This window comes from Epinephelus moara, chromosome 9 (assembly GCF_006386435.1).
Source record: "Epinephelus moara isolate mb chromosome 9, YSFRI_EMoa_1.0, whole genome shotgun sequence".
Lineage (NCBI taxonomy): Eukaryota > Metazoa > Chordata > Actinopteri > Perciformes > Serranidae > Epinephelus > Epinephelus moara.
In genome coordinates, this window is record NC_065514.1 from 38,035,931 (window position 1) to 38,050,394 (window position 14,464).

At 41.4% G+C, this 14,464-nt stretch overlaps 1 protein-coding gene across 1 annotated transcript in view; it reads right to left on the reverse strand.

Annotated features, from left to right (window-relative positions):
* The window catches only part of slc12a2 (solute carrier family 12 member 2), a 122,824-nt gene that overhangs the window by 31,901 nt on the left and 76,459 nt on the right, over positions 1-14,464 (reverse strand). Inside the window, exons 15-20 of the mRNA XM_050052657.1 lie at positions 13,174-13,273; positions 9,281-9,392; positions 5,727-5,867; positions 3,797-3,903; positions 1,101-1,180; positions 447-590 (exon numbers count right to left, since the gene is read on the reverse strand). Of these exons, the coding sequence (XP_049908614.1) occupies positions 447-590; positions 1,101-1,180; positions 3,797-3,903; positions 5,727-5,867; positions 9,281-9,392; positions 13,174-13,273 (684 nt within the window). The remainder of the gene's footprint in view (positions 1-446; positions 591-1,100; positions 1,181-3,796; positions 3,904-5,726; positions 5,868-9,280; positions 9,393-13,173; positions 13,274-14,464) is intronic.

The following is a 14,464-nucleotide window of genomic DNA, read 5'->3' on the forward strand; positions in this document are numbered from 1 at the left end:
TATATGTGTGTGTGTGTGTGTGTGTGTGTGTGTGTGTGTGTGTGTGTGTGTGTGTGTAAAAGCACAAATAAAGAAAGGCATTGACAGATTAAGAGGGATCTCTGAGATTAAAGTTAAGATGATTTTCTGAAAGAATAGCCTTCCTCTGTGTTTATGTTGCTATAAAACCAGTTCAGGACACACACGCACACACACACACACACACACACACACACACACACACACACACACACACATATATTTATGATATCTTAAGTGTTTTGAATATGCAAATGTTTTAATCCAAGTTTTATACATTATATATTCCTTTTTCCCCTCTGCCATGTCGACACTGTTTTGTCTTAGTGTCACTATAAACTACAGCTTCTGTCTTAACCATTAAGATAAAGTGGGAATCTAAAGACACTGCTTTGAACTTAGAGGCATCCATAGTGAGGCAGGCTGACCTTTCTGGATAGCTGGACTATTCTGGAGACTGGTGGCCTTGGAGGACGGCTTGGATGAATCTGCGTCAGAGTCCTTACTGGTGTCTATGGACACAATCACGTCTTTCGTTCCTGAGGATTTCTCCTGGGAGGACAGCAACTCATCTGGGAGGGAATGGAATAAGTAGACAGATGGAGAGGAAAGTGCAGGGAGAAGTGAAAATAAGGTGCAAAAGTTTGGCCATCCCTTGTCAAAATTTTGTTTACTGTGAATAGCTATGCAAGTAAAAGACAACCTGACTTCCAAAAGGCAAAAAGTTGGCACATTTCTTCAATATTTCAATCAAGATTACATTTTTATTTAAATCTGCACCCTGCACTGGCAGTAGTGCCCCCTTTGGCAAGTATTACAGCTTTTAAATGCTTTTTGTAACCAGCTTATTAGGAACAAGTGTGGTTTTAAGTTGCTTAAGTATATTTTTCTATCAAGCTTTTAGTTGTTCATGATACCATTATAATATGTGTTGATTATAAATTTGATTATTTTTGTGTGATTTTGGAGCCAGCTGCCAGATTCTGTTACATGTCAGTAATCAGAAAAATCATACTGATTTTGAACACTTTGCTAAACACCTCTCTGGAACACTTCTCTGTGTGTGTGCATGTGTTTGATACCTTGTCCTTGGATGTGGGACACGTCCAGTCCCTCTTTCAGTCGCAGAATGACAGCACCAAACTGGAAGTCAAAGGCATCGCTGAGAAGAAAAAAACACATAAATAAAAGATTGAAATCAGCAGTGGACAGAATGATTCTTGACATGCTCAACTACACAGAGACTTAAGAAGACACGGATCCTTTCAAAAAGAAAACAAAAACAATGCTGAGAGAACTGCACGCACCAAATACCAGCTTCAAACATCAGAAGGCTGAACCTATTAGTGTGTACACTGCCACAGCTACTCACTGGATGGAAAGTAAAGGGTGCATTGCTGAGTGTATTAGCTGTGTTTTTAATATTATTGGGCTGAGTCATCTCTGACCTTCAGCCCTAATGCCATAATCCCCACACTTTACAGTCGGGAACTCATTCATCTTAAGTCCTTCACTCACAGTCTCACGTGACTGATTTAGGGTTCAGCTAAGAAAGAGGATTTCACATGGACACACTGTACACAACACTGTACTCCTCCACTGTTAATACACTGTGTGTAGTAGTGCCAGGAAAACTTCTCCTAATAAGTTCTCAGTCTGTAATGTTTTAGTATATGCTTACAGTTTTGCTAATCAAGTTACCACAAAGTAGTTCATGCCCCAGGGCCCCCTAACAGGTTAATCCAGCTCTGTGTCTGTGACATCCCACATATGTTTCTGAAGGCTGTGTAAAGAGGGGATGGTTGAGTCCGATTTAAACTGAGACACATTCCCAGTCATTAGTCAATGGACAGAAAATTGTCAACTCTGAAGTTGAAAATGGGTACACTGCCAAAGTACTTTCTCAAGCAAAAAGGTCAAACGTGTTCTCTACTTTCATAGGTGCTAATATCGTAGGCAACTGGACTTGCTTGCGTTTCTTGAAGATGTTTTGCCTCTCATCCAAGAAGCTTCTTCAGTTCTAAATGACTGGTACGAAGTTGCAGGCTATAAACCCTGTGTAGGTGGGAACCCTTGCAGAGTCTTAGGGGTCACGTGAGCTCTTAGTTTCAGAGTCGTTAGGGTCAGGTGGGACCAGGGGTGAATGAGTGTGAAGTCGTCTGGGAAGGGATCCCAAGACTGCATTGTAGGTGGGGGACATTAATCGCACAAGTTATATTATTTAATAAGTCTCATTGACTGACCGTCACCTGTGTGTAACTTATTAGACGGATATATATAGAGAAAGGCGACGTTTAGAGAGCAAGCTCAAATAAGCAACTCCACTTCAGAAACAAGCCCAAAAAACCGCAACCCGCGACTACCAATATTTGTAAGCGACTTTACAAAAAAACAAGCCCAAAGTCGCGGCTAATTAGCGGACCTGGCAACCCTGCCCTATGCGTAGTGCTCTAAGAGCTTTGATCCAGCAGCACATCATCCAAATGAAAACAAGTGGTTCACGCTTGAACGGCACTACACAGTTGTTTTGCGCGCAGCATTGTCATCTGCTCATTTCATTTGTGTTAGTGGAATTATTAACCAGACTCTTCCATGTCCACGCCAACCAGTTTCAAGGTGGAGTGCCACCAATTCAGTATCTGACCAAATGTCTTGCCCTCTGTTCCTGAATTTTGGTGCTGAATAATGGCCAAAAAAGTGTTACTGCACATTATGATGTCACAGTGAAGTCAATGTTTGAAACTTGTGAATAACACGTCATCACTTCATCATTTCTGTGAAATTTTGTCATAATTAATGTATGAATTTTTGAATTATTGCCAAAAATGTGTTTTGTAATGGTACCTATGACCTTGACCTTTGACCTTATGACCACCAAAATCTAACCAGCTTATCCTTGAGTTCAAGTGGATGTTTATGCCAAATTCGAAGAAATCCCCTAAAGGCATTCTTGAGATATCACGTTCACGAGAATGGAACGGATGGCTGGACAGATAGTCAGACAACCCAAAAATATAATGCTTCCTTCGCTGGCGCTGAGGCATAAAATAAATTGAATGCAGATTATCTTGGTCTCCCACAGTGTAAGATTCTATTTGTGGTGGTAGCTGACCAAGGATATGGACATCTGTTAGCGCCCTATAGCAACTCAAATTCAGTCAAGGTAAACCCAGGGGTCTAATCCCAAACCGTTCCAACTCCCTGTCAGATCAACAAACTTTCTGTTGCTACTGTTACAGGTTAAACCAAGCACTGCCACTGGCCACCAGCCCGCTTTCACCCCCCAGTGCTGGGGTTTGCGCTGGGTCTATTAAGGTTGTTACAGCCAAGTTGAAGATCTGTCGCCGGAGCTGTAGCCTGCTCTCCCCCCACAGTAGTAGTCTTCTGGGCAGGGAGTGAGGCAGATGGATTCCCCAAATTCCCAAGCTCAACTTTTAATGGAAATTTTACACATTTAAAATTCCTTAAATGTATCAACCATTTGCAACACTAGGCAGGGCTATAATATATCTGACATATTTCAAATATAGGCTCACATTTACATAAAATGGATTAGTGTATTAACCATTCATCATAATCAAAACACTCCTAACGCAGCAAGTGGAGTAACATGATGGTATCTCCTCACAACTACCATAATTCTACCTCAGACAACTTGAGCATGTAGTGACATTTATGTTTAGTCCACAAATGTCACATAATTCAACCTTTTCAGTCCGATTTTAGCAAAAACACTGTCTATATTTGGGCTGTGTCTCTTTGACGGAGCTCCACTTACTGGATCATACTGATGTAAGTCTCCACGTTCATCATGTCGCCATCCCTCCAGTCATTCTTGAAGCCCAGCACCAGGGTGTTCGGCTTCAGGCGACCCAGTCCAGCAGCCTCGAGGAGGAGGAATTCAAATCACAATCAAATAAATTCATTTCCTTACTCTTTTCTAAATATATCTTGTTTTCAGCAACCGGGATCAACCCTTATCCTGTTTGTGATCAAAAATATGTTCCAAAAGGAACAGCTCAGTGTGTAGTGCGGTCCAGAGAGAGAGAGAGTGTGACAGATAATGTTCTCAGAGCAGATGTGTGTGCAGTCGGAGCTAGGGATGGGCAAACGATCAAAAGTCATTATTCAATCAAAAAATTAACGATTAATTATCGATTAATTGATGAGCGAGTATTTCAAAAGAGAGAAAACAAAAGAGTGCAGTGCAGACTGTCGCCGCAAGAGAGCGCAAGCTGCCCCAGTTTTGAGCTTGAACCCTCTCGTAGTCTCGTAGGCTCGGCGAGCCGCCGTGCCTACGAGACCCCGCTGGACCTATACCAGACATTGTAGGGGAAACACTGCGACTATCGATCAAAATTATTTGTGATCGATCAAAAGCCTTAACAATCAATCATCTATAATCGAAAACTGATGCCCATCCCTAGTCGGAGCACAGAAGAATTTAGCAGTAACGTGTGGTTGTGGACTTTTCAGCCTGTCACTGGTGTTTTGGTGCCAGTTCTTGCTAGTTTTCAGTTTAACACTTGAGACAGAAACTCTGTGTGACTGATTATGACTCACCTCTGTGAGCACTATGAGCACTACCTCAGTTTCACAGTTTGATTCAAATAAGACCAATTTGTTCAACAATGAATGAAAACCCTCAGAAAATGAAAGAAACTGATCTGGAAGTCTGTAAACTGCTTCGATTCCTCAGCTGAAGAACAGCATACCAGGACACGACAAAAAGTCTTAAGTGTTCTAGAACTAGTTTTTGAGTATCCTGAAAAGCGCTCTATAAATCCAATGTATTGTTATTATTATTAGTTTAAATTTCAGATGTTAAACCTTGTTTAAGGATGAAGAATAACTCCAGATATCAATACTCCAGATCTTTCTCCTTCATCGTTTAACACAATTCAGTGACCCACACTGTGTCACTGGCTGACATGTTCCTTCATCACCAGGAACACACACACTGTAGTTAAATATGACTTAGTTCCACATACATCATCCTGCTGCCACAAATACTTACTAGAGCACCAAATGTGTACAATATACTTGTGAACCAAAGATTTAGATCTTTAGACTTGAAGCTGAGAGCTACAGACAGAGTAGGAACGCCTGAACATATTGAGAGAAGCACATTGTTGGTGTGGCTTTTTTATGGGATAGATGGGCAGTAAGAAAAATATAAAATAATGCCTCATGTCTTATCTTTTAAATAAGCAAGGGAGTTCTCTCCTCAAGTGCCCTGCCCACCTCTTTTTTCCTTTTGCTTTGGATCAATTGTTAAAAAATTATATGCAACCTAATGAGACCATGTGTGTGATCGTCGGTAATAAAAATAACATTACTTTGACTTGAGTTTAACTGAGATCTTTTGAGACAGTTTTAAAACATGAGGTAAAGTTTATAGCTTCTTACATAATCAATAGAACAATCAGCAACCAAGAAAAACAAAACATTGGCAACATTTTTCAACAATCATTAAAAATGTGCCATTAGAAGCATGTGCTTATCAACATTAACAAACAGAGCACACTCAGCCAACATGGCTGACTGTTGTTATTTGCTGGCACTTGCTGTGCAATTCTACAAGAGACTTGAGCAATGCTTCCTTGGAAAACATAAACAGTTAGATGCAGAGCAGTTGCTTGCTGTTACTCAACAGAGGCTAAATCATGTGAGATCTCATTCTTAGCACCACTGTGCTGTACTCCTACCTGGAGCAGGTACTGTGTACCATGCCTCATGTCCTCAGCAAACACTGGTGTGTAGAAGGCCTTGGTCTCATTCTTCAGTAGCCAGCGTTGGTACCGGGCCTGGTCTGTGGCCAGATCTTTGAAGTTTGGCCTCCTGTAGCCCTGGACACACACACACACACACACACACACACACACACACACACACACACACACACACAGAAAATCTAAGTAATCCCACAGCCCTGCATGAAATTCTGTAGGTCCACATTATCAAGGTCAGATAACACAGAATGTCTAATTTAATCAGATCACATAGTGTAGAATTCAACCTGCAGAACACAGTCCTGCTCTGAATCTCCTCATTAGGAACTTTGTCTATTTCTGGGGAAAAAAGCTCACAAAGCTGCACTTCAGCCAGGAAACTGTAATGCCATTAGCTGAGAATGTTTACACCGTTTCACTTGGAAGCAATAGAAGCAGGCAGGAGGGCTGATCAGAGGCCTCATGTGGAGGACCGCGTGTTCCACACAGTGCTTCCGGACTGCACAGAGACTGCATTCATCAATCAAAATGGCCTTTCCATTGTGAAGCTTGTATGCCTGGCAGGGGATTTGTAAAAGGCTTTTTACACTGTGTATACAGGAGTGGAACAAACGCGCTAACCGAGGCTCACTGATGCGCTCATTTCTGAGCTCTAAGGTGACTCAGACTGAGTTAAACTGTGCCTGCGCAAAGACAGGTAAATAATCAAACAACTGTGATGATGTTTTTTTTAAGGGAAAATTAACTTAAAATGAATTCACAATGAATTTCTGTAAAGTAACAACAGACAGCATTGATCAGTAGCTTGTTGCAGCAGCTTTTCTGAAGTTTAAAGTTGGTCTTGTTACAATGCAAAAAGCCCTGATACTAAAATGGACCCTGGACAGCAAAGTCAGCACATAGGCCAATAAAATATGCTGCATAAGGCCCCTAGCTGACTCATGTTTCTGCACTCTCTTGCAACCTGCAAAACGCTCTCTGTGTGTTCAGGGCCTATATCAGCTCAGAAAAAGAAATGTCAGTAGAGACATGTAAAAGATATGTTTGAGACCAGGGTCACTGGTTCAAGCCCCTGTACAGACCAAGTATGAAGCGTGGACTGGTAACTGGAGAGGTGCCTGTTCACCTCCTGAACACCGCTGAGTTGCCCCTGAGCAAGGCACTGAACCCCCAACTGCTTGGGGCACCTGTCCAAGGCAGCCCCCTCGCTTTGACATCTCTCCATTTAATGCATGAATAAGTCCTGTTTGTGCATGTGGGTTGGGGATTAATAAAGTATACCTTCTTCTTCTTCTGACAAAATTAGCTACAAGTAAGGAGCATGATGAATATATGACTTGACTGAAGTTACCAGAATAGGTGGTGGAAAATGGACAAGATATTTAACCTGACCATCAGGCTGTCCAAACATTGGTGTAAACTCACATTACACTGAGCAAGGCTCCATTCAGTGTCAGCACTAAGACAACAAGTGACAACAGTGATGACCTTACTCAGCCAACAGGATCCCAGGTTTTAAACAGATTAATTATGACAGTGCTCAGTGGTCAAATTGAGGGGGGATGAGGGGGGATGCCATCCCCTTTGTTAGAAAATTGACCAAAAAGCATCCCCCTTGTTTAACTAGAATCTGTGTGTGTGCAGGCATGGACGTAATTTGAGGGGGGGACACAGGGGACATGTCCGCGCACTTCCCATATCTGTGCCCTCTGTCCCCCGGCCAGAAAGAAGCAAAAAACCTTGCAGTTTCTTCCAAACAAAACGTGTAAGTTGAGTAATGCTGTTGCATGTAGATAATGTTAGCTAAATGATGACTAATTAATAGATGCCAATGTATCAAGTTAAGCTAGTTAACAAGAATACTAATGTTATTGTTACCTATATTGAATCGCTTGCTTGCTAGTTTCATGCTAGGAATAAACCCACTCCTCCTTAATAAGAACTTGTGCTCACTATTGCTTTGCACATATTTTTTTAATCTTTATTGCCACAATATAAAGAGCAGGATCAGGGAGGAGACAGTGGACCAGAGGCCAGCAATGATGATCATGCAGGGTCTTCACAGGTGAGAAGAGATTATAACTGTCTGAGAGAAAATATCTATAGCATAAAAGTGACTTTGATGTTAATTTCCACAGCTATGTCACCACTACTATTCTTAATTCTATTTAGAAATTTTGCTTTGCACATTTATTATCTATATTATTGCAATAGATAGATGAGGGACAGGGAGAAACCAGGCAGGTGTCAGGACAGGGACCTGACAGCAGCACCACTTATCAGCCCAAGGCTTCACAAGTAAGGAGAAATAATAACTGGCTAAGGAAATGTCTATAGGATAAGAGTGACTCTAAGATTCATTTTCACAGCTATTTCAGAACTACTCTTTTTCTCTAAAATGTTTTTTTCTCTGTATTGCAATAGCAATACTACTGCATTATTTGTGTTTTTAAAGGCAGCAGGTATAGGTCATGCCATTTTTCTTTATCTTGATTAATTTTGCACATCTGTGCTGTCATATTTGATGATGTGTGCACGCAAAAAAAATCAAAGCTACATTGCATCCCCCTTATTAAAAATGAACAATTCGACCACTGACAGTGCTCCAAGTGTGTCCTGGTACAACGTTAACACACTATAAGTTCCGTACAAACTAACAGTCCTTGTGTTTTGGTGCTGCAACTCCATTTACTGAATTACTATTTTGACAGCAAAGTAAGGACTATAGACTCACTTAGTAATGGATTTACACATAGTTGGTGTAATGCATTAGGGGCCCACATAAGGTAAAGGAATTAACCCCCCCCCCCCCCCCGACAGCTCTTTCTATCAGGGAATAGAACTAAAAGTGAAACCTATCTATGCTCTCTTCAAAGCCAGACTCCATTGCAGTAATAACAGTAATTTTATCTTGCTGAACACAGCAGCAGGAGCATTATATTAATAATCAGAAACTTTTTAAACAGCTGTATGACAGCTGCAATATCAGGAGTGCAAAGGGTTCAAATACAGGAGGAATTTTGATTACATTAGTTTCAGTACCAACCAGAACCCCCAATAATAAGTTTAATTACTGAGAGTAGAGTGGAAGTAGGAATAGGAGTAGGGTTGGGTTGGGTTGGGTCGGGTCGAGTCGAGTCATCTATTATTGTGTATAAAACGTTATATATACAGTATGTATAAACGTTAGAGGGAAGAGGGAAGAGGGAAGGAAGGTGGGCCTGAGGGGGGGTTTAAAGCCTGCAACTCTGTGATAAAATGTCTCCCTCTATTGTTTTATTTATTCTTGTTTTATTTTCAGTGTTTAAGACAGGTGAAGGTAGCCGGAGTACTGCTGTATGACGGTAACCACAAAAGCAGTACCACGGCTCATGTTTACTGCGGTATGTTACCGTCACCGCGAATACCGCCCAGCCTTGTGTTGTGTTGTGTTGTGAGCATAGTGGGTCTCTGAAGCTATTTAAAACCACTTGTGTTGTGTTGTATGATTTCATAACTACAAAAGGCAAAAGAGCAGAGTATCTACTTACTGTGCGAATATGTCCACAGATCATCAGGCCTACGTTCTTAGTAAAGGTGTGGACCAGGTCGAGAAGAGCTGGACGAGAGTTTGGGTAACCAGTCATCACCAAACACTGGGGTCTATAGTCAGACACATCCAAGAGCAAACATCAAGACGTCAGCATCTATGACCTTCAGTCAGTTTCTTAACACAGGACAAAAAAACAAACTGGTGCAGAGTAGCGCACATCAAAGCAAATATGTTAAGCACCGTGGGATTTAATGAAGTAGTGAGACGAGACAAAAGGGAGCTCAGAGGAACACACGTGTCATGCTGAAGATACCATCAGATGTGTTTTAATCCTCTGCTTGGTTTGCTGCCATGGGAACAGTCCAAAGGAACATTATCACCATTACATCCTAAAAATTACCACATGTACAAGCTTTCAGAAAATAAAGACATGTACTGTTGGTTGATAGAGAAATAATTAGTGTACCTCAAACTGAATACTTCTGAAGACTTAATATTTTGACTGCACAAGTGTGCTAAGTGCATTCACACTCCAAAAAAAAAATCCAGTGTATTACTGGTGCAATCAAAATGGTCCAAATGTTGAGTGTGGAATGTTGGATACTTCTCAACCTCAACAGACACCATCTTTGTGATGTAGCAGAAGAGGCTGGGGAGCCAGCCACAATGAACGCTGCCGCATTGTACAGATTTAAGTTATACATGTTTGTTGGGTCTGTAATGATGATAACGTAAACAATGATGCGAGCGCTAACGTTAGCTTGCTTGCTAATGTTAGCATTCACTAGCTAGCTAACTTGCTAATTAGCTACAGCGGCACATTTTAATGAGCATTGATGTTTTGGTGTAGGTTTGGTTTATGTTTGGGTGGCGAAAGCGGTCAAATGTTAGCAATAATGCTCCAACATCCACTTGCAATTCACCATTTAAAAAGAAGAAAAAGAAAAGGAGGAAGCAGAAGAAGAACAAGAACAAGAAGAACAAGAAAAAAAGTGATTAAAAAATGAAGTTGTCATCATTTCTTGTAGCCTAATTGCAAAATGGCAGAGTGCAATTTGAGACAACACTGCCCCATTAAAATTAGTGCACCATGAAAGAAGTACGTAGTGTACATAGAGCACTACACTAAAGTGACTAACGGAAGTATAAAATATGAGACACACTTAGTAGCACGTGCTTAGGGGTATTTTGCTTGCTATGGTCTCCACTTTCACACATTTCTGTGAGATGCCAAAACTGTACAACTGTTTCATGAAATACATACAATACATGGCTCCCAAAAGGAGTGCTTTAATATTCATTATCAAGCAACTTACTGGGGAATCAAACCTTACCAAGCTGTGATTCTCAACCAACAAAATAAGTTTTTGAAGTTTAGCCATGATGCACAATACATGGTGTCTCATGTGACAGCAACAATAACAATTTCCCTTAGGTCCACAACTTGATAATCTGATCAAGTTATAATCTAATAATAAACCACTTTTGACAAGCCTAACCCCAAACATTTGTAGGGCTGAGTATCAAAATATTTTTTTCAGTAATGACCAAGATGTGTCTGTAGTACAATAAGTTGGCATGTAATGCCTGTCTTAGGGCTTGTTTACTTATCCTGTGATCAGATAGTTCCTGATCTAAATCAGGAGCTTTAATAACTTTACACTATTTAATTAAAGCAACACTTACCTTTCTTTTCTTTGTTTAGGTTAAAATGCTATTAATATGCTGATGGCACACTAAAATGTAAGTGAATTCCACCAGAGATGAAAACTCATAATTATACCATTCTCATATGGTTCTAAGAAAACTCCGACCAATCACTGCATTCGGACCGAATGCAATGATTGGTCGGAGTTTTCTCCTGTCCTGTCTGTCTTCCCCACGTGGAGGCCTCCGACTGACGTAACCGCTCGAGTAACCACCCCCCACACCCTCCACCCCTGAGTCTGAGACAACAAACAGGTTAGTAACAGGGACCCTTGTGGATATAAACTTTTCTCCGTAACAAAAGCAAACAAATGCGGACCACCGCTTCCACCTCCAGCCGCTCCAACAGGGAAATCAGTTGGCAAAAGAAAGAAACGATGCAACAAGAAGTAAATTCATCAGTGCAATACAGTCGCGAGTTTCTAACAGACATTAGAAACTGCTGCAGAGATCTAACGCTACAACCAAGAGAGCTCAGGATGTGTAGCAAGCTTGGCCTGCTACATCGAGCTAGTCCTGAGATGACCGTGGTTTCGCCTGGAGCTGTCCCGACGGGGAGACGCCGGCAGCGCTGTGATAGGACGCGAGAGTGGGGGAAGCGCGGAGGGGTTAGCTAGGCTAAGAGCTAACCCCATCAAACCAGCTGTTCCCAGTGTCCTTCTGGCGAATATCCGCTCACTGGACATGAAAATAGATTACATCTGACTATGGAGATCCACTCACCAAGGAGTGAGGGACTGCTGCGTCCTTGTGTTCACTGAGACATGGATGAATGGTAACATATCAGACTCCGGTGTTGAGCTAACAGGGCTAACACTACACAGAGTAGACAGGAAGGCAGCATCGTCTGGTAAGCTCCGTGGTGAATACACAAACAATTCATGGTGCTGTGATGTGAAGAGGAGCTTCCAGTTCTGCTCTCAGGATGTGGAGTTTTTGTTTTGTTTGCTTGGGGTATGCAAAATGTCATTTCGTTTTTGTGCTGGTTCAGTTCAGTTCATAACATTATGACAACACAGCATCCAGTTGATAATGGCTAACGTTAACCTACTGTAGCGTAGCCTCTGAAACATAAACGTTATCTTCCTTGTGCTTTTCCACTTACTAGTAACGTTAACGCTACTATCTAACGTTAGCACTGTAACCTTATTCTAAAACTCATCAGTCATCACTGACTCCAGTTGAGTTTTAAAACTCTGGGGTTGCATTTGACTGTCTTTGTTGTAACATTACACTCGCTCTCCTTTTCCGTGTATCTAACGTTACCTTGCCAATTGCTACGTCTATAATGAAGACGTAATGGAGGGAGGTGGAGCTGCAGGAGGAGGAGGAGGATGGGACTTTGGATGGAGGCGGGAGTTGTGGATGTTCAAATTTTTTCTAAGTGCTGTGTGAAATGCAAAAAAGGTAAGAGTTGCTTTAAGGTTAAGGTCTTTCTTTAAAACTGATGCCAAATAACCAATAAATAAGCCTCATACAATGTCAGGAAGGGATGCACAATATTATCAGCACATCATCGTTATTGGCCAACATTGGCTTTAAAATTAGCCATCAGAATCAGCCAACATGTTTCTATTTTGCACAATGAATGAATATCACTTTAGTTGAAAAGTATTGTATTTCATGTCTCCATCTGCTTGTAGGCTATCAAGATAAGAGTGTGCATGCATAATATGATGTTAATTCCACTATAGAAGAGACTTGATGATCACTAAAATTAGGTGGGGCAAAAGTGGATATATTGATATTGGTATCGGTTATCGGCCAAATAATCCAATATCATGCATTCCTAAAGTCAGGGAATAATGCATGGCCCTATCCCCAGTATTCCTTTATGGAAGCAGTTGTGATCTGTCACATACATTATTAGCCATTTTTTTCATAAATCTTCATTAATGTCAAATATGAAGTAAGTAGGCTTTTCTATGCTCTGATGACTGCAGCATTTGTTCGTGTCAAACATTATTCTTTCGCTAATATTTTAGCACATAACAGACGATCCATCCGACTGGCATGGTAATATATATGTGTTAAAATATTAGCATGCATTGCCTTAACTCAGTGATCCTACAGTCTGATAAGATTAGTAGATTTTTTCATCAGACACTGTCTGGTCCAGCTTTAATGATCGTAACTACAGCTGTGTGTAGTAAGAATGTAGGGGTGCTTCTTTGTGTTTTGTACCTGAAGTTCTTGATGTGGTCCTCTACTCCACTGAGGTGCAGAGTGTGGGTCAGGGCCTGGTGATAGGTCAGAGCCTGGGTCGATGAGCCCCAGTTCACATCTGGAGGGGGAGGACGCATGCAGGCAGAAACACACAGTGCAGTTGGGAAGTTTGTTTATGGGTTGTCCTGCTGGGCCAAAGGCCGTCTGACCCATGTGGTGTTAAAGGCAATGGGAAGACCTCATATGTGTGTGTAGCTGCATGTCAAACTGAGTGTGCACAGGTGTGTGCTCAGAGCTGCAAGTCAGCTTTGTTTAAAGATGTGCGTGGTTGTGTGTTGGGGTGGACATGTCAGTACTGTGTAGCAGTGTGATTTATTAAAGCCCCATTTCCACTGCTTGTACTGTGGAGGTGGAATTAAAACACAGCAGACCATTGATTGGTCAGAGGGGCTTCTCACTTGCGTAACATGAGACATCATGCACAAACCTGTCATTTTTAAATAGCCAAGCTACCGTCAATAGCAACTGCAATTTTTGTAAATTCCCTCAACCCAGATTTTTAAAAATGGTCGCCCACAAAACCACGTGCCGTGCTCAGTTAAGGAAGTGCAGACATTCATGTGTTTGGTTGCTGATGAGGATTCAGCAAGAGCTGGACAGAGCAACGGATGCTGTGTTGTTAAGATGATGTCATAGCACTTTCATGCAGCATCGCTCTGACAATCAGCTAAGAACCCTGCCTACACTGATGGGGAACTATCTGCAGAGGAAAACGAAAAAGAGAGAAGTACTGGTCACAAAAGTGAATTGAGTTGAGCCACAACTTGCAGGGGAAATAAGGCATAATTCATACACATAAATATTTCTTTGTTTACAATTTTTTACTTTTTTAAAGTGAAGACTCCAACTTTTTTGGAAATGTGAGAGCAAAGATAGTTAGAGGTCACTTGTAGTCTGTTAACGATATGTAGAAATAAAAGAAATACAAGACATTGTGATTTCATGGTAATTTAGCATGAGGGCTAACTCCAGTCAAACAGCGCTGGGAAGAGTGACTGCACACTGCACAATGTTGGACTGAAATGAAGAAAAGACTTAACTCATCATCATGATTATTATCATATCATTTACATAACACCATTTCAGCCTATAACAGTATGGTTTATCTACAAAAGGGGTAGGGCTGGGCGATAAATCGATTTTATCGATTAATTCGAATTTGTAGTTTAGGCCGATTTGTTGTAATGAAAATCGAGTTTCTATTTAAAATCCGCCACCGCCGCTTCACGCTGGGCTCCCATAGTTCAGA